General features: G+C 38.5%; 1 protein-coding gene across 1 annotated transcript in view; it reads left to right on the forward strand.

Annotated features, from left to right (window-relative positions):
* Window positions 1-19,788, forward strand: part of KDM1B (lysine demethylase 1B) — a 50,129-nt gene that overhangs the window by 696 nt on the left and 29,645 nt on the right. Inside the window, exons 3-10 of the mRNA XM_072603934.1 lie at window positions 3,466-3,568; window positions 4,074-4,204; window positions 5,642-5,731; window positions 6,237-6,348; window positions 6,728-6,844; window positions 7,533-7,571; window positions 16,099-16,303; window positions 17,911-18,095. Of these exons, the coding sequence (XP_072460035.1) occupies window positions 3,479-3,568; window positions 4,074-4,204; window positions 5,642-5,731; window positions 6,237-6,348; window positions 6,728-6,844; window positions 7,533-7,571; window positions 16,099-16,303; window positions 17,911-18,095 (969 nt within the window). The 5' untranslated portion in view covers window positions 3,466-3,478. The remainder of the gene's footprint in view (window positions 1-3,465; window positions 3,569-4,073; window positions 4,205-5,641; window positions 5,732-6,236; window positions 6,349-6,727; window positions 6,845-7,532; window positions 7,572-16,098; window positions 16,304-17,910; window positions 18,096-19,788) is intronic.

Raw genomic sequence — 19,788 nt, forward strand, 5'->3', positions numbered from 1 at the left:
TCTGCTGCGGGAGGAAGGGCTTTCCTAGAGCCTTGGGGATGCAGCAGAAAGTAGGAAACGGTCCGCCTGGCTCTGCCTAGGTTAGCAAGGTGGCCTCCCAGAGACCACCGGTCCGGCAGAAAGGGCAGCCCCCCTGCCCGCGCTCGACACTGCCTTTGGGCAGGTTTGCTGGAGTAACTCGTCCTCGAGAGCCATAGAAGGTGGGGGCGGGCAGAGCGTGGTGGCTGTTACTCAGCTGTCAAGCGTAAGAGGAAGGAAGGAGAGGGCCCAGCTGTAGAAAGTCCGTACTCACAGGTTACACTCCACAAACTGTGCTGCTTTGTCCAGCTATCTTGCAGAAGGGTCATGTTAATCCCTGGGGGAAAAAGATGCTTGTCGTCCTTGAAACCCATCACCGTTATCGGAAAACAGCTGGGAGGTGGTGGTGTTTTGTTCGTGAAGTGTAATTGGTAGTCATTGTGGTCGACAAAAGACAAGAAGGGGAGAAACTTGGGGAACTATTTGGGAGAATTACTGTTGCTATTTCATGTCCAGGAAAGTTGGTAGCTACTGAAAATCCTATCAGTAACAGGAACTGAGATTCATAAGAGCTACCTTAGTCTTTCTTGAAATTTCCTTGTAATGGTGAGGAATGAAGTGCCATGTTTTCCATTAGTGCCCCTAGGGCATTGGTCTTTTTTGAGGTATCTCATACGAGTAGTCAGGCCTAATTGTTTCTGTGATAAACAGCTTTATTTTCCTAGTTAACCTTCCCCCAAAACAAGTAGTCTCTGTAGTCTATCGCCTGTAAGCACAGATGGCTCCCTTTTGGTTGATATTTTTGTAGATCCTATCCCCTAAGGTCTGCAACTTTGAAAAGAAAAAATATCAATTCTCTGGGGGAAGAGAGGAACTCTTCTTTCTTTCTTCTCCCTTCTTTTTCCTGTTTTTTTTCTTTTAAAGATTTGACAGAACTAAATTTAAACCTAAAATAAAATTCATATTAAATATAAAATACGTTTAAAGGATTTTTCAAAAAAGGTGTAGGCTCAATTTCTAAAACTTTTGACTAAATTATTTCTTTTAAGGACCCCATAAATAAATCTGAGTGACACTCGTTGTAGTTTCCTTTCAGCTTTGCAGAGAGTATTTGTTTTTTTCCTCTCCATCATTTAGAAAACTAAAAACTCAACAACAAGGAGAGGGAAATTAAAATAAGTACAAAAAGTAGAAATAGAGAAGGGCTTGGGGAAAATTAATATATGTTAATATATAATTAATATGTCTTCATGTATACACACAAATATTTATACACACACAGGTTAATTGAGATTGGAACCTGCAAAAGCTGGAACTTTAATGTGACATTTTTGAAGGCTAGCCTGATTTGGCCAGTGGTTTTTCATGAGATGTTTTCAGAGCTTGTTTAAACAGGAAAAACAGGAATAGGGATTGGTTGTTGCTTGTGGAATTAAAAGCATACTCATAGATACATGAACTAAAATGGCAGTTGAAGGCTCAACTGAAATTTCTTGATGTTTGTGCTTTATTTTGTGAATGGTTGAATCCTCCCCAGTGGTGATGATAAAGGTGGGCTGAATTGGTGCCGGTTTCAGTTTCTGTTCTTAAGCCCTTTTTCTTGCACAGTATGTTTTTCTTGGTTGTCTGACACTTAGACTATTAATGTGTTTCTATTATGTTATTCAGTAAGTTCATAATTGTTTCCCACTGAGCTTTTTGGAATTTTGCATTTACATAAAAGACATCTTTTTGATGATCTTTAAATCATATTGTGTTTTAAAGATGGTATAAGTAGAATCTAGAAACTTCTTTCAGGTTAATAATTATTAACTAGTTATAATGCCTTAACTTTTAAAAAACTATAATTATGTAATAGATGCTTTGAAAATTGTTGGGTGAAAAGTTCACTTTTGGAGGACTTTAGGTATATTACAAAACATCTACCAAGTATGTATGTGAAATCTGAAACCTTGAGAGAAGCTGATGATACAGAGTGAAAAATCTTCCCAGGACTGTTTCCTTCATGGTGTGAGATAAGTTTCTAAACTAGTTTAAAAAGCTATTGTTTGTCAAGGAGAGTCAATGAAAAGACAAGTTTGTCGATCCTTCATATTATAACCAACTTAGGACATTTTTAATAAACTTGAACAGAGAATAGAATGGATTATAGAGAAAATCAATCCAAGTGGCCAAGACTGATTGACTCAAAAAATTTTTTTTTCTTCACTTTGTGGATGACAGTGTGTGTGGGAGAAGGGGAGTGGTAGTTTGCAAATATAGGTTATTTAAGCTATCCCTGATAGTTGGGAAATAATCATTTTTTTGAAGGTTGTTAGAGGCAAATAGATGTAAATACATTCTACCTTCTTCAAAATAGCCCACCAAGCTGGTACAATTTATATTAGTTGTTTAGTATATTCTTTTTTTTTCTCTCTACTTGCACATATGCTCCCCCCCCCCCCCCACTTTATAACTCCAGGTCTTCTTCTATGTGTTTTTCATACACACAGACACCCAGAAAAAATCCGGGAAACATGTAATAATGCTGATTAGTTAGCTTTTCAGTCTTGTGGAATTTATTTCAGTTTTTCTTGCATGTTTTGGATTGAACTTTTGCTTAATCTGCCACATCATTGAGCCTTTTTGAGGGCGTGGAAAAACTTTCCTATGAGACAGCATGGTTTCATGGATAAAAAATGGTATTTGTAATCAGAGAACTTGGGTTCAAATCCCAGCTTTGCTACTTAAATTGCCTGTGTAACATTGGGTGAGTCATTTAAACTCTTGGAGCTTCAGTTGCATGTGGAGGATGAAAAGACCACCTCCAAGGTTTGTTCCAGGTCTAAAGAATTGTATATCCTACAGAGTAACTGGTCAGTCTGCCTTTGGCAGTAACTGAGTCAAAGGTTTTTATAATAATAGCATTTGTATAGCACTTGAAGTTTAGAAAAGCACTGTAAATCTTCTCTCATTTGATGATTCCCTGCCACAGCCTTGTGAGATAGGTGCCATTATTTTTCCATTTTGCAGATGAGGAAACAGGCTGAGAGAGATAAAGTGATTTGTCCAGCGTCACATAGGTAGTGTTTTTGGCAGGATTTGGATTCAGGTTTTCCTGACTCCAAGTCCAGTGCTCTTACTGAACCATCTACCATTTGTAAGACACACCTAATGGAGGTTAATAAACAGCTCGTCTCTATTTTAACATGCCAAAAGATTGACATGCAGCACCTGTAGGAGATGAAGAAATAAAAGAATGGAAAGTATTCCTGAAAGAAAAAACCAAATCACACCCTATGCTTACTGTCTCTTCTGTTGGAATTAACCAACAGATAGTTGACTACTCCTCATGAGTTGAATTTATTGTTTAATTGCATATATTATAAAATGTACATGCTATTTTTTTCTCTGAAAAGCTAACAGGATATCTAGTCATTAATATTTTAACACTTAACTGTTTGGCAGACTCTGTGATAAGATGTCAACCCTCAGGGTTCGAGCAAAGAAAAAGGCAGCTTCATTTGACCAGACTTCAGATAGTCTTCCTTTGAGGAGTTCCGGGAGGCAGGTATTGCACAATTATTTCTAGTCTTGTACTCTTTGGGGCTTTAATAGATAACTGTAGTGAGCACTCTCAAATTCTGCCTCCTGTAGAATTATAGAACTTGTTCTGTGGTCCTGAAAAGGTGGAGTTGCTCTGAATGAAGGAAATGTTAAGCTAATCCTTACGGAAAATGTACATGAACTGGGTTTCCTACTCCAAAATTATGCCAGTTAAAACAGTGAACCCACCTCGAAGGAAGTCAATAAATGATAACTGAACTGAACACTAACCACTTTCTGACTATTCAGGGCAGTGATCGGAAGTGTATTATAAAGCCCCAGTCAGCAGCTTCTGTTTTTTATTTGCATCAACATGAACTTCAGAAGTGACTTTCAGAAACATTTCTTTCAAATTTGGTCCAATGAGACTATGTATGTAAAGCACTTTGCAAACCATTAAGAGTTAGCAGTCAGCAGTTATTCTTTCTTAATACTTTTTTTGAGCCTTTATTGTACTGATTCCTCTGCAGGTGAAGAAAAAAGTAGCAGAAGTAGCCCCAGATGATGATGATGATGCCTCATCTGAGAAGAAATACAGGAAATGTGAAAAGGCTGGATGTACTGCTACTTGTCCAGTTTGCTTCTCAAGTGCTGCTGAAAGGTTTGCTTAGATAATGTCTTGGCAAGTCACAGTGAGGGGTTTTGCTTTTGGCACTTGTATCTTCAGAAACTAGTTTTTCAAGAGAAGTTGTATTTATACGTGCACATAGGCTTACAAACATGAGAATGTTGATACGTATATACATCTGGCTTCTTTGCTTTTAGAGCACATCTCTTATGGTCCTGGCATACTTAGTAACTATGGGCATTTGTAGATGTTAGAATTGGAGCTGATGGGAGGGGAGGAAAATATATCTGAGATGTCTGAATTTTTCAGCCACATTTGATTAATATGCACATACGTGTATAATAGAGGCAGTTAGTTGGCATAATGGATAGAGTATTGGACCTAGAGTCAGGAAGACCTGAGTTCAAATTGAGCCTTAGAAACTGACTAGCTGTGCAACTCATCACTTGACACAGCACCTGGCACAAAGTAGGCACCTAGTAAATGTTTGTCTACTGACTCACCAACCCTGTGCAGATCACTTAACCATTGTCTGCTTCAGTTTCCTCTTCTGTAAAATGCAGATAAAAATAAAAGTATCTAACTCAGGATTGTAAGAATAAAATGAGAAATTTGTAAAGCTCTTTGCAAACATTAAAAACCCTATATAAGTGATCCCTATTGTTAGTATACATATATACATATGCATAATATTGTCCTTACATATAAAAATATGTTTTGGTCCATGAGAAAATATGTGCATCTCAAGCTATTTTCTCTGTTAGATGGCAGATGAGACCTGCTCAAATTAAGAAAAAATTCTCAATTCAAAGTTTAAGAAAATCATATTGAAACTAAAATAAAAGCAATCAGTGTCCAAATAGAGCCCAAAAGACCAATTTTTTAACTTGTATCTTCTGCTAACTTTTTTTTAGATCTCTTAAAATGTCATTGTCACTTGAGCAGTTTGCATCTGCCATATTTCCAATATTGAGGACAAATTGCCCTTGCCAGTTTTTCACTAGGACCTTGTCTCCTCATGTTAGTCCACTGAAACACAACATATAGTGCGAATCTAGAGCAATGATTTCCAACCTTTTATCATTTATTTCCTTGTCCCCTTCCTCCAAGTGCTATATTTCTCTTAAAAACAAAGTGAATTAAATTCTACTGGAAGGGATTTGTTGTTGAGAACTTTACAATATTACTTGAGGTAATTGTAGAAACATTGCTGTATTACAAAACCACAGTTGTAAATTACTGACATATTTCATTGAACTTTTGTATGTGAAATGAGACAGCATGAGATTAGGCACTATAGAGAAATACAGAAAAATCATTACTATGGTGATGGTAAATCATTGTTTCAGTTCCATGTTCCCGTCAGTCTTTGTCTATCGTTTGTTTAATCAAAGAATGAGTGGTGGGTGGATACATTGGAGAATTTCTTTTTCCACTTCATTTTATGGCTATATGGATATTCTTCTTTAGGTGTGCAAAGAATGGCTATACATCTAGATGGTATCACCTATCCTGTGGGGAACATTTTTGCAATGAATGTTTTGATCATTACTACCGGAGGTATGTTTGTTAATTTCCGACTCTTAAGTTCCTGGTTATTAGAAAGATTTATTGAATTTTTCTAAATATTTGTCTTTGAAACCAAAAATTTGAATTATTAGAATTGTATACAGCACTTGGGAGGTCAGTTAGTCCAATCATATCTAAAAAGCAGTCCCCTCTTTCTGATTCTGTCTCTGTGTTTGTTTGTTTGTACGTTGCCATATTAGAGAAATTCTTGTCCACTGAATTGATAGTAGCGCTCTCTTTGCTCTTGGTGCTGCAAGGGAATTATCAGCCACCAGAGTGCACTGTATGGGTAATCGTCTTTTTAAAAAAAAAAAACAAACCCTTAAACTACTTAGAGATGCTGGATTGTAGGTGTTCTAATAGAGTACTCTTCTCCTATGCATTTATTATTTGTCTTGTAGATAAAAGTAGCTTAAGAAAGATTAAACAACCAGAACATTAAAAACTGAATGTTATTTTTAATTACCTGATTTTTAAAAAAAAAATTTTTTTTTAGTCACAAAGATGGCTATGAAAAATACGCTTCTTGGAAAAGGATATGGACTAGTAATGGGAAATGCGAGCCCAGTCCCAAAGCTTTTATGGCTGATCAACAGCTTCCGTATTGGGTAAGGAGTATCCTGCTTTATTTGTACCTTTTAATGCAGTTGAAGTTTTAGAAATGATAAAATGAATCTAAGTTCATCTCTTAGGTTGCTAGAAAATATTTTCTGATCACTTCATTCATACCACTTTGTTGGGATCTAATTTGATGATGAATCAGAAATAAATTGGTTGGGTAAAAGTGGATTATCAAGGGTTGCATTGCAAAGGGTAGAGGGGAGAACACACTCAGGATTGCTGAAAGGTCAGTTGTGTCATGTGTAGATGACAACATGAACAACTGAGGGTGGAGGCTTTAAGGAGTGGGGAGTAGAAGCAAGTAGGTAAATATTTGCTTAATCACCGCTGCTTTTTTTTAAAAAAAACTTCTCCTGTACCCTCTAGGTTCAGTGCACAAAACCTGACTGTGGGAAATGGAGACAGCTTACAAAGGAAATTCAGCTTACGTCACAAATGGCACAGACGTATCGCTGTGGTACTAAACCAAACACCTCAGTTAAGGTGTGTCCGGTCGTGGTTTTCCTTTTGACTCTGTTGATAACCTAACTTTCTGGGAAAGGCTAGTATTATATCTCTTGTTTACTGCATTTAGCATATTGTTTTCCCTTTATGTCAAGGTTTTAAGATTTCTTCCAAAGCTAGAAGATAGATAAATGATACACTCTTCAGTATTTTAGAAACAGTCAAACTGGTCATTCAAAAAATTCATATTTTTTAAAAAGGTAAAGGATAGTTATGAAGGACTTTAGTGATTCTCTAATATAATTCAAACAAATTCTTCAAAATTAAATTGACTATTCACATATAAAGCAACATCACTGTGATTCCAGAAGCTGAACTTTCTTCATATATTTCACATACAAAAAGTTATTGCAATAGAATCTAAAATTCATATTAAAGTTTCTAAAGGCCTGAGTTTTAAATTACCATACTAAATTACCTTAACTAATTACCATATTAATAGCTGCAGAGTCATTTTACTTTTTTAGGTCGAGCCTCTGGATTCTCAGAGATTTCTGAAAAATCACACCAGGGTTCACTCTCACGGGTGATAACTTTCTAAACTCAGATGAAAGGATTGATCTGTAAACAGTGATATGAAAAACAAATCTCTTAGCTAAGTGAGTTTAAATTGTGTTTGGATTAAGGGTTATTACATAGGCAGTGATATATTGGTGTTCTTTTGTAGACAGAGGGCTCAGATCAGTGCTCCCAACCAGAGGATCTGGTAAGTAAACTACCATCTACAGATTCTTTTATTTCTCCTCATGGCAGCTTTGTTGTTAAGCTCTGTTTGTGAATGACAGTGACATTCTTCTGAGCTTTCTCTCCACTTGGCTGCTGATCAAAGTATCATCTCCCTTTCTTGGGAAGTTTGCTATGTTATTTCTTTCAAAAACTCCTTCCAGTTTCTTGCCAGATGCCCCAGTTGTGGGAGGATGAGCTCTTGTACTAAGCTCCACCCTTTTCCTCCATGAGAAAAAAATAGAGTGAGAGTCATGCTGCCTTCTTTTTTTTTTAACCCCTTTGCTCAAGATTCAAGAGCACTGATGTTTCCATGTGTTCTGACTTCTGACATCTTCAGTTTTTGGTTCTTTCTTTGACTAGTTGTAATAAGGAATCAGTTTCACTATCTAGCAAATTGCAGCTATATCTGTTCATTTTGGTGAAACCTAACAGCTTTACTTGACTGTAGAAGCCCCAAAGTAGATGAACTATACCTTTAACTACCATGTGGCAGACAGCTTGATTGCCTCAATAAAAATTTGAGATTTTTAAAAATTTAGTCATAAGTTTCAATGATTTTTAAAATTACTGTTAATCCCAAACTGTAGTGGAATTTCATTTGTATAGTTATTTCACTGTACATGTATGAGATGTAATCGGTTCAGTAGCTGAACTGATGATTGTTGAAGGACTAGGAAAAGCAAATATTTAGCAGAAATATATTGAAGAAACATATTGAAATTCAAGAGGTGACTTTCAATCATTTATTTCTTGCTAAATCTTTTCCATAGCAAAACCACTACCTAAATTCTTTGTGAAATTAGTAATAGGTATGTGATTTAGAATTAGAAATTTCACAAAACTGTTTCTTAGAAGAGCCTTATAAAATGGGGGACAGAATTCTAGAAGTTTTAAGCTGCACAGAAATTGAATACCTTTCAACTCCTTAGAATCCATGTCTGTGATGTGGCCCTAATGAGACATTTTGTCTTCCTCACTACAGTCACGTTCTGACGAGGTGCAGGACCATAAGAACTGTGCTTTAAGCTATTTCAGGCTCCTTTAGCCTGAGTTCAGTTCCCTTGTATTCTTTGGCCACTTTTTCATGATTAGATTTTTGATAAACATTTCCTGATGGGCTGGCAGGGACCTGTGATTTCATTTGTGTGGATACTTCCATCATTGGACCCTTTTTAGTAGATGGTCTTCCCTTGTTGCTGTGCCTGAACAAAAATGCATTGCCTGGGAGCCAGTCCCCTGTTAATTAGCTTCTTCAGATTTGACTAGGCTGGTTCTTGGATGCAGACCCACATTGGGCTTAGAGTCAAAGACTTTCAAAGCTTAAGAGGACCTACCGGAGCTTATATTTGACTGACTTAGCCCCTGAGCCCTCAACCTTTCCCCTCTACTTGAGGGCTTCAGTTTATATGCTGATATCCCCTCAAAAATCCATGTTTTGCAATTCTTGAAATTTTCCTGCTCCCTAGATCTACATCTCCCTCCTTCCATCTCGGATAACCATGGGAAAGTCATGTCTTTGAGCTTAACAGTTGCCCATATGTTCCATATCCATTATCCATTATTTTGATATTCCTTATCTGACTATAACCTACTATCCTTCAACCACTCCCTAATCATTATCCTTCTTCACTCTATTCTCCGTCCTTACCAGCCCTTCTAGGCCGTTTGCACTTCCTGCTTTCTCAGACTATCACTTGTGCTCTGGACCCACTTTCTTCTTTAAAAATCTTGACTTCATGGTTAAACCATTTCAATCTTACACTGTTCTCTGCCATTGAGTCTCTTGCCATTTTCTGTTTCTAAACACCAGCTCTGTATCATGCCTACCATTCTCTTTATTGGTTGATAGAGGAAGTCATATAGCCAAGCTTACTGGAGGCACTATTAAGTAATCTCAGATTTGTTACATAATCTCAGTTGGATCCTGACTGCTATATATAGCTGTCATTTTACTTGCCTCTGGCTAACTGTATTCTATTCCAGGAAGTGAGTGCCCTAACCTTGTCTCTCCTTAAGCCATCCATAACATTCTTCCTCCTCCCTTTCAGCAGAGGTTCTCACTAAATACTTCAGTGAAAAAATAGAGGCCATGTATCATGACTACTCTCTTTTTCCCAATTCTGTATTTTAAATTACTTCAACATCATCTACCACTCTTCTCCTTTGCTTTAGGGCTTCTTCAGCTTAGGTTCTTGGATAGATTTCTGTTTATTTATTTTATTTATTTCTTTTATCTTGAATGGAAAAAAAATTTCATGTTTGTATATACTAGCCTTTAACTAAAATTTAGCATTTTCTTTAGTTATGAATATAGACAAAAGACATTTGGAGAAGGAGTTCTTAGGCTTCACCCGATTCCCAATAGGGTCCATGACCCAAGAAAGGTTAAAAAGCTCTTATTCTAGTCCTTGCAAACACTAACCATTCTACTTGTGCTGTTACTCTCCTCCCTGCCCCCTGCCATTGTCTCCTTGAGTTTGCTCTTTTGATTATCCCCTCCTTCTCCCTAATTTTCAGTGTCTCCTTATCCACTGTTCCTTCCATCCTGTTCATAAATATGCCAGTGTTTAACCTATTAAGACTTTCATTTTCTGCTGCTGTCTCTACTATCTCTCTTGCTTTTCGCAGCCAAATTAGAAAAAGTTGTCTCTATTTATCTCCTCCATTCTGTATCCTCATCACTCAACTGAAAGTGCTCTTTAAATTTAACAGTTATATATTGTCAAATCCAGTGGCCTTTTCTCAGTCTTTATCCTTCCTCACCTCACTGTGGCATTTGATGGACTTCTTGGACACCTTTTCTTCCCTCTGTTTTCATAATACAACTCTTCTAGTTCTGCACATCCAGCCACTCCTTCTCATTCTTCTTTTCAAGGTCATTATTCATGCCCTATTCCATTATAGTGAGTGTACCTCAGATCTCTGTAAAGGTTCACCTTCTCTCTCTCTTTTTGATGATCTCATCAGCTTCCGTAGGTTCAGCTATCATCTCTATGCAGATGATTCCTGAGTCTTTATATCCAGCATCAGTCTTTCTAGTCTCGAATCACTTTGGGACTACATATTGGATATCTACAACTGAATGTCCCATAGACATCTCAAACTCAGCACATGTGATACAACTGAATATTTTCCCTTCCCTATAAACCCTCTTCTCTCCATAATTTCTTTTTTTATTATTATTATAATTAAATTTATTTATTTAACTTTTAACATTCATTTTCACAAAATTTTGGGTTACAAATTTTCTCCCCTTTTATCCCCTCCCCCCCCAAACACCAAGCATTCTAATTGCCCCTATGACCAATCTGCTCTCTCTTCTATCATCCCTCTCTGCCCTTGTCTCCGTCTTCTCTTTTGTCCTGTAGGGCCAGATAGCTTTCTATACCCCTTTACCTGTATTTCTTATTTCTTAGTGGCAAGAACATTACAGTTGATCCTAACACTTTGAGTTACAACTTCTTTACCTCCCTCCCTCTCCACCCCTTCCCTTTTGAAGGCAAGCAATTCAATATAGGCCAAATCTGTGTAGTTTTGCAAATGACTTCCATAATAGTTGTGTTGTATAGGACTAACTATATTTCCCTCCATCCTATCCTGTCCCCCATTACTTCTATTCTCTTTTGATCCTATCCCTCCCCATGAGTGTCGACCTCGAATTGCACTTTCTTCCCCATGCCCTCCCTTCTATCATCCCTCCCACCCTGCTTGTCCCCTTATCCCCCACTTTCCTGTATTGTGAGATAGGTTTTCCTACCAAAATGAGTGTGCATTTTATTCTTTCCTTTAGTGGAATGTGATGAGAGTAGACTTCATGTTTTTCTCTCACCTCCCCTCTTTATCCCTCCACTAATGAGTCTTTTGCTTGCCTCTTTTATGAGAGACAATTTGCCCCATTCAATTTCTCCCTTTCTCCTCCCAATATATTTCTCTCTCACTGCTTGATTTCATTTTTTTTTTTAAGATATGATCCCATCCTCTTCAATTCACTCTGTGCACTCTGTCTCTATGTATGTGTGCGTGCATGTGTGTGTGTGTAATCCCACCCAGTACCCAGATACTGAAATGTTTCAAGAGTTACAAATATTGTCTTTCCATGTAGGAATGTAAACAGTTCAACTTGAGTAAGTCTCTTATGACTTCTCTTTGCTGTTCACCTTTTCATGGTTCTCTTCATTCTTGTGTTTGAAAGTCAAATTTTCTTTTCAGCTCTGGTCTTTTCATCAAGAATGCTTGAAAATCCTCTATTTCATTGAAAGACCATTTTTTCCTCTGAAGTATTATACTCAGTTTTGCTGGGTAGGTGATTCTTGGTTTTAGTCCTAGTTCCTTTGACTTCTGGAATATCCTATTCCATTCCCTTCGATCCCTTAATGTAGGGGCTGCTAGATCTTGTGTTATCCTGATTGTATTTCCACAATACTTGAATTGTTTCTTTCTAGCTGCTTGCAATATTTTCTCCTTGACCTGGGAACTCTGGAATTTGGCCACAATGTTCCTAGGAGTTTCTCTTTTTGGATCTCTTTCAGGTGGTGATCTGTGGATTCCTTAAATATTTATTTTGCCCTCTGGTTCTAGACTCTCAGGGCAGTTTTCCTTGATAATTTCATGAAAGATGATGTCTAGGCTCTTCTTTTGATCATGGCTTTCAGGTAGTCCCAAAATTTTTAAATTGTCTCTCCTGATTCTATTTTCCAGGTCAGTTGTTTTTCCAATGAGATATTTCACATTATCTTCCATTTTTCCATTCTTTTGGTTTTGTATTGTGATATCTTGCTTTCTCACAAAGTCCTTAGCTTCCATCTGTGCCATTCTAATTTTGAAAGAACTATTTTCTTCAGTGAGCTTTTGAATCTCCTTTTCCATTTGGCTAATTCTGCTTTTGAAAGCATTCTTCTCCTCATTGGCTTTTTGAACCTCTTTTGCCAGTTGAGTTAGGCTAGTTTTCAAGGTGTTATTTTCTTCAACATTTTTTTGGGTCTCCTTTAGCAGGGAGCTGATTGGCTGTTCATGCTTTGACTTCATGTCTCTCATTTCTCTTCCCAGCTTTTCCTCTACCTCTCTAACTTGATTTTCAAAATTCTTTTTGAGCTCTTCCATGGCCTGAGCCCATTGGGTGGGCTGGGACACAGAAGCCTTGATTTCTGTGTCTTTGCCTGATGGTAAGCATTGTTCTTCCTCATCAGAAAGGAAGGGAGGAAATGCCTGTTCACCAAGAAAGTAACCTTCTATAGTCTTATTTCTTTTCCCTTTTCTGGGCATTTTCCCAGCCAGTGACTTGACCTCTGAATATTCTCCTCACACCCACCTCACCTCCTGATCCTCCCAGCCAGCATTTGGGGTCTGAGATTCAAATGCTGCTTCCAGCCTTAGGGCTTTTGGCGGGGGCAGGGCTGCTATTCAGTATGAGATTAAGTTCAGGTGGTCAGGTGGGGCAGGGCCGCCTCTCAGGCTCAGTTCCCTCAGGGGGTTTATGCACAGACCTTCCACAATGGATCCAGGCTCCTGCCCCCTTGGGGAGTCTTGGTCTGCAGCCGCCTCTCAGCTTCTACCTCCCGGGTGGGCCCGAGCCATGGGGGTACCCCCCTCCCCTCTCGACCTGCCAAAGAGACTCTCTCACCGACCCTCGTCACCTGTGGGTGGAGGGGCTTGTGCCGCCGCTGGATATCCCGTCCCTGAAGCCTGCTCGGATCTGTACCTCTCGGTGCCGCGGCCGCGGCAGGTCTGGGCTGGGCTCCGCATCTGCAGCGCGACGGACCTTTTGCGAGAGGTTTGCAGGTCCCTCTGTGGGTGGAGGGACCCGCGTGGCCGCTGGAGATCCCGTCCCTGAAGCCTGCTCGGATCTTTTCCTCTCAGTGCCGTGGCCACGGCAGGGCTGCACTCAGCTCCCAGTCCCGGCGCCCAGTCCATAGAGCGAAGGCCCCCCTGCGAGAGGTTTGCAGGTCTCTCCGGAACAGAAATCTCCCTCGCTCCAATGTTCCGTGGCCTCTGGGTGCAGAATTCGCCGTGAGTTACTTCCCTGTAGCCGTTCTATGGGTTGTGGGTTCGAAGCTATGTGTATGTGCGTCTTTCTACTCCTCCATCTTGGCTCCGCCCCCCCATAATTTCTTCATGTTGATTGTACCACCATTCTTCTAGTTACTGTGGTTACAATCTTGCAGTCAGTCTCATCTCTTCACTCTTCTTTCCTCTTCATGTCCAGTCAGTTCCTCAGTCTGTCCCTAAAACAAATCTCCCATCTCTGCCTTCCACTCACATGGCCATAAACCTACTTTATGCCTTCTTCTCCTCTTGCCAGGGCTCTTATAATAGCCTGCTTATTTGTTTCCCTACCCCAAGTCTCTTTCTACTCCAACCATCACAATTACCAGTGATATTCCTGAGGCATATGACTAAGCATTTCATTTTCTTACTGAAATAACTCCATTAATTCCCCCTTACCTGTAGATAAAATATGAATCCTCTTGCCGTAGCCTCCCTTTCAGGCTTATTATACTTTTCTGTCTTTCACATGGTATGTTGTAGTCCAACTGGCTACCTTGTTTTTCTCTCTGTACCACATGCCCACCACATCCTTGATACATTTGTACGGGCTGTATCACCCAGACCTGGAATTTATTCTTTCTTCATCTCTGTTCTATGTAATTCATATCTTTCTTCAAAGCTCACATCAGATGCCATGTGTTACAGAAAGCCTGTCGTGATTCCTCTTGTTCTCTTCTATCAGAATTTACTTTGTCTAGATTTATATTTTGTACTTCATTTTCTAGGTGTGTATTTTTTCCTCCCCTCAATACAACATAAACTTTGAAGGCATGGTCTGCTTCACTTTCTGGTCTTGTGTCATGATCACCAAGCACATAGTAGGAGCTTTTAATAAATGCTTATTGAAATTGAGAACCAAAGGTCTCCTCCATGCCATGATGATATATCAGATTAGGACTTAAGTAAGGAATTGAGATATATCAAGTACACATTTTTGTAGGTGTTATAGAATTATTGGACAGCTAAGTGGTGAAATAGAGTGGCTGTCCTTGAGTTAGGAAGACTCATTTTCCTGAGCTCAAATCTGACCTCAGACACTTACTAGCTATGTGACCCTGGGCAAGTAACTTATCCCTGTTTGCTATATCTGTATCTGTAAAATGAATTGGAGAAGGAAATGGCAAACAGTAATTCTGCAAAAAAGCCCCAACAAACAAACCCTATATGAGGTCAAGAAGAGTTGGACATGACTGAAAAACTCAATATAAACTTATCAAAAGTGACTGTGAAAGACCTTATTTAGTCTTGCCTTTCTAAAACTTTGAGAAGCCTTGGTAATGATCTGTTTCAGATTGCCAACTATTGTGATTAATTCTTCCATTTTGCTCAGTTTATCTTAGAACTACAATAGATGTTTCTTGGATTTATTCTGACTTGCATGTATTTAAAGATCAGTATCAAGAAAAGGTGTGCTTGTCTGATACAGACTTATTTTCGGCATAGTTTTTTGCTTTTTTTTCTCTAAGAGCCCTAGCAAATATTTCAGACAAAGCAATTGTGTTTTGACTTCCATAGATGAAATCTTCGTATGGAACAATCTTATCTGTTCTGACAGCTGATTAATTTTGTTTTGGTCTGTGTTTTTTAAATCTTATTCTGAAGACTGTATTGTGGTTGAAGTTTTCCATTAACCTTTGACCAAAGCATTAAAGATGGATTGGAATGTTATTTAGCATGTTGTGTTCAGTGCCGAGTATCTAGAGTTCAGTTTTTATCTTAAAATTAAAGTGGCTTTTATGTTACAATAAAAAGTTAAAATGTGAGCTTGGTGAAAAGGAAAGTAAACCCTTTTAAGTTACCTCAAGGATGATGTTTTGGTTGTACCCTGCATCAAATTATATTAGAATGTAAGCTCCCTTAAGGCAGGGACGGTTTTTTGTTTATATGCCCATCACTCAGTACAATTCCTGGTGTGTGATATATGCTTAATAAGTGTTTGTTAATTGATTTGATTTTGGCTATAGAAAATGGAAATTTTCTAATGTCCTTGATAAGGAAGTATAGTAGAAAGCTCTGAAATCAGAGGATCAGGTTTCAAATCTCACCTCTAATGCCTGCTTACCTTTATGACCCTGGGCAGTCATTTAATCTCACTTTGCCTCAGTTTCCTTATCTATAAAATGAGGAGGTTTGGACTGGATGACCTCTGAGGTCTCTTTCAGCTCTTGAGCTATCGTTCTATGAACTGTATGGAAGAACTCTAATTGAAAAACTTAGTCTTTTAAGTATGAGAAGTCATATTTAGTACAAATGCTATAGTCTGATTTCAGATCTGTAATATTGCCAAAGTCTGAGTGGGGGAAATGCAGATTAAGAAAGGAAGGGGAAAGATAATGGGAAATGAAGAAAAAACTTTTTAGCCTTATTGAATTTATTTATATTGTTTTTTCTTTCTTCTGTCTTGTTGATATTCCTAACTCTTCTTTTCCTTCCTGTCTGCTCTCCTCTCATCTCCACCTCAGAGAGTCGCTGAAGTATCTAATCACTGGTGGTATTCCATGCTTATCCTTCCTCCCTTTCTGAAAGATAGCGTGGCTGCGCCTTTACTGTCTGCCTATTATCCTGATTGTGTGGGCATGAGCCCCTCCTGCACCAGCACCAACCGAGACCCCAGTGAAGCCAACCCTGAGAAGGTAGAGCAGTGCAAGGCTGTTCCAGGTGTATTTGGTAAGAAGTGTTCCCCTAGGCCAACATGCCCTCCTTCATTTCCTCTTTCTCTTGAAAACAAGAGAATCACAAAAATTTAAAGATTTCCTTTTTAACTGGAGCAAGCTTGATATGTTGCACCTCACTTTTTGGATTTGATTATGCTTGATTTGACAATCAATGAACTTAGTGTTGCTTCCTTATGATGACCTATCCTAGTTTTTGAGGGGAAAAAATCTTGAAATGTCTGAGTAGTTTGGGGGGACTATCTGGGTAGTTTGGGGGACCATATTCTTAAACATTGGGAGAAGTCTTTTTGGGGGGATTGCTTTCAGTTGAAAGGAATTATAAAGGGAAAAAATATTTCTTATCTTTCTACTTCCAATGTAGCTGCTAGCTTCCTTGCTAATGAAACAAATAGATTTTATGTGGCCTCTAAGTTAGTGGTGTCAAACAGTCCCTGGTAACACTCCTGTATGAAGCCTGAACTAGATTAAAATGTATTAAGGAAATATTTAACAAAATAAATAAAAATACAATAAAACATACAAAATATAAATTGTGATTTTCTAAGTCAATATGTGGTTTCAGGAATCTGTTTCTGTTTGAATCTATCACTGATGTAAGGTACCCTTTAAGTTTCTCCTAGAGTGTTAGTGCTGCCCAAATCTCAGAGGCCCTAGTGAAAATGTAGGCATGGGAATCCTGAAGAAGTGGTAATGACACATCCTTCCCTCTCCCAGGTAGAAGGTTAGGGGAACCACAGATATGAAGTGTACTTTCAGGCTCAGTCAGTAGGCCATTCAGTTTTGATTAAATGTTAGTTTTTGTTAGATAGGGTTCATAGTTCACTGGAAATGGGGCTTAAGAAAAAATAGCTTTAGTATAAAAACAAAACAAAAAATACCACCTTTAAAATAAAATAAAATTTAGGAGTGAGCCTCCTTCCTTTATGTGTTGAGAGAGTTTCAAGGTCAAGTCTGAGCCCTCAGGCTATCAGAGTTATATGTCCAGCTGTCCCCATTCCTGCAGAACATTCCTCTCCTACTTTAGAATTCCCAGTGCATTTCTGGACTCAGCTCAACTTTGGTTTCTTTGGTTGTAAAATGAGGGAGCTAGAGATGGCCCGAGTTTTAGATCTGTGATCCTAGCTGTGGGACGAAAAAATTAACTGGCTTATAGAAAGTGAGCCTCTTCTTGTATCCATAGCACCTAGCATGGTGCACTCAACATTTTTTAAATGGAATTGGGGGGGGGGGGGGTGAAACTCAGTTTGAGTGCTGCCTTCTATATGAAGCCTTTCCTGATTCCTCCAGCTACCAGTGCCCTTTTCCATCTAATTACCTTGTATCTCTTACACACACACACACACACACACACACACACACACACACACACACACTCACACACTCTCTCTCTCTCTCTCTGTCTCTCTCTCTCTCACTGTCTCCTCTGATAGAATGTAAGTTTCTTATAGGGCTGGGACTGTTTTTGCTTTTATTTTTTATTCCCCAATAACTACCACAGTATCTGATACGTAGTAGATGCTTAATAAATGCTTGCTGATTGATCGAAACTACCTGTTGTTAATGAGACATGAGATTTACTTTTAGTTTGTCTTCTCGTAGTTCCTGGAATGAACCAGTACTTCCAGCCCTTCTACCAACCCAATGAATGTGGAAAAGCCCTCTGTGTGAGGCCAGATGTGATGGAACTGGATGAACTCTATGAGTTCCCAGAATATTCACGGGACCCCACCATGTATTTGGCTTTGAGAAACCTCATCCTTGCTCTGTGGTATACTAATTGCAAAGTAAGCAAGATTGAGATTGTTGTATAGTACAGTTAGAACACATATACACATGAATATTAGAATGTGTGTGCGTATTTCTGCACACACACATTCATGTGTGTGCATGTATGTATCAGCATACATCTTTATGTATGTATGCATATATATGAAAGTACGTATTGCATATGTATTTATGCTTATGTGTGTACATATATCCATTTGTGTATGTGATGTGGGTTGTACGTGTCTAAGGAAAGTTGATGCTTCTCTACATGGACCTTTGGATTCTTTAAGAGGACAACTGGACTGGTCATTGAATAAGGGAGACTTCTACAAGGTGTAGGGTCCTACTTTGCAAGTTACAATGGAAATAGGAAACATGTTCCCCATTCTTCAGGTAGCCCTGGAGGCAGCAATATGTAGTGTCAAGGGCACAAGAAGGGAGATTGGAGACCAAGAGTCTAATCATAGCTCTCTCTGACCTTGGGTAAGTAACATGATCTTTTGGGGCATCAGCTTGTTGATCTGTAAAACTGAGAAAATCTTATAAGGAGTCTGTGAAACTAAATAGGAGGGAATATAAACTTTTTAAAAGTTTGAAATTCTTGACTTTGTCAGATTTTTCTCCTTCTAAACATAACCTTGATTAAATAAACATTCCAGTGGTCCTATTGGAATGTTTTTTGACCACTCAAGTGACTTCAGGAATGATCAGAATAATACAGTTAAATTATGGTTGTTATACTGAGTGTACACTAATTTAGGCTCTTTAAACAACATAGAATTATCTATAATTATTGTCCAATATGTAGGTGGTCAGAATTAACTACTTATGAATTTATGCAGTTTACAGGAAGAGAACTCCTAACGAGCATTAAAGTTTACTGTACATTACATCCTTTTATTATTAATGTTCATGCACATATTTTTATATAGATATAATGGAGGTATGCATTCTCAATTGTGTCCTGCTTTTCTTTTTTAATTTTTTATTCTTTAACGAATATTTTCAGATAGTGATTTGGTCACCTATTAAAAAACCTACTTGGTTTTTTTTTTCCTTGCTTTTGGGCATTTAGATTCAGTACAGTTAGTTGTTCAATGATGTTTTCCTCACATTTCATTATGGAAGAAAAATCTCTTGAAAGTGTTCTGGGCTTTCAGACATACTGTACAGATTCTGCTGTACCTGCCTAGTAGCACATAATAGAAATGTCGTGTGATAATGATGGTGATCTAAGGGCACTGAGGACTTTTAAATATATTTTTTTAATTTGCTCAACACAATTTTCAAGTGACTGTACTTTTTACGTGTCTTCCATAACCAATTCCCAAGCCTGTTTGGCCATATCTTTCCATGCAGTTAACATGCTTCTACCCTTCCTTTTGTACTTGCTCATGGTCTGCCATAGGAGGAGACTTGGGAGGAGGAGTTGTGTTTTGTCCTTTGTTAGTTTCATCATTACTCCTCCTCCCTTCCTCAAATCAAAGGGAGGAGGAGTAGTGATAAAGAAAAAAGTAGAGAGAAGCAAGAGAAAGTTGGAGGGAGTTGCCTGAAGGTCTCATAGCTGGTATGTACTGCAGCTAGAAATTAAACCTGTATAGGTCTTTACTTCCAGGTCCCTCCCCTAACTTACCATGCCATCCTACCTCTCATTTGTCTCTAGAGTTTTGAGGGACTGTGTTATTTACCAAAATGATGAAGTAGGAGGAA

Source organism: Notamacropus eugenii, chromosome 4 (assembly GCF_028372415.1).
Source record: "Notamacropus eugenii isolate mMacEug1 chromosome 4, mMacEug1.pri_v2, whole genome shotgun sequence".
In the NCBI taxonomy this organism is placed as follows: domain Eukaryota; kingdom Metazoa; phylum Chordata; class Mammalia; order Diprotodontia; family Macropodidae; genus Notamacropus; species Notamacropus eugenii.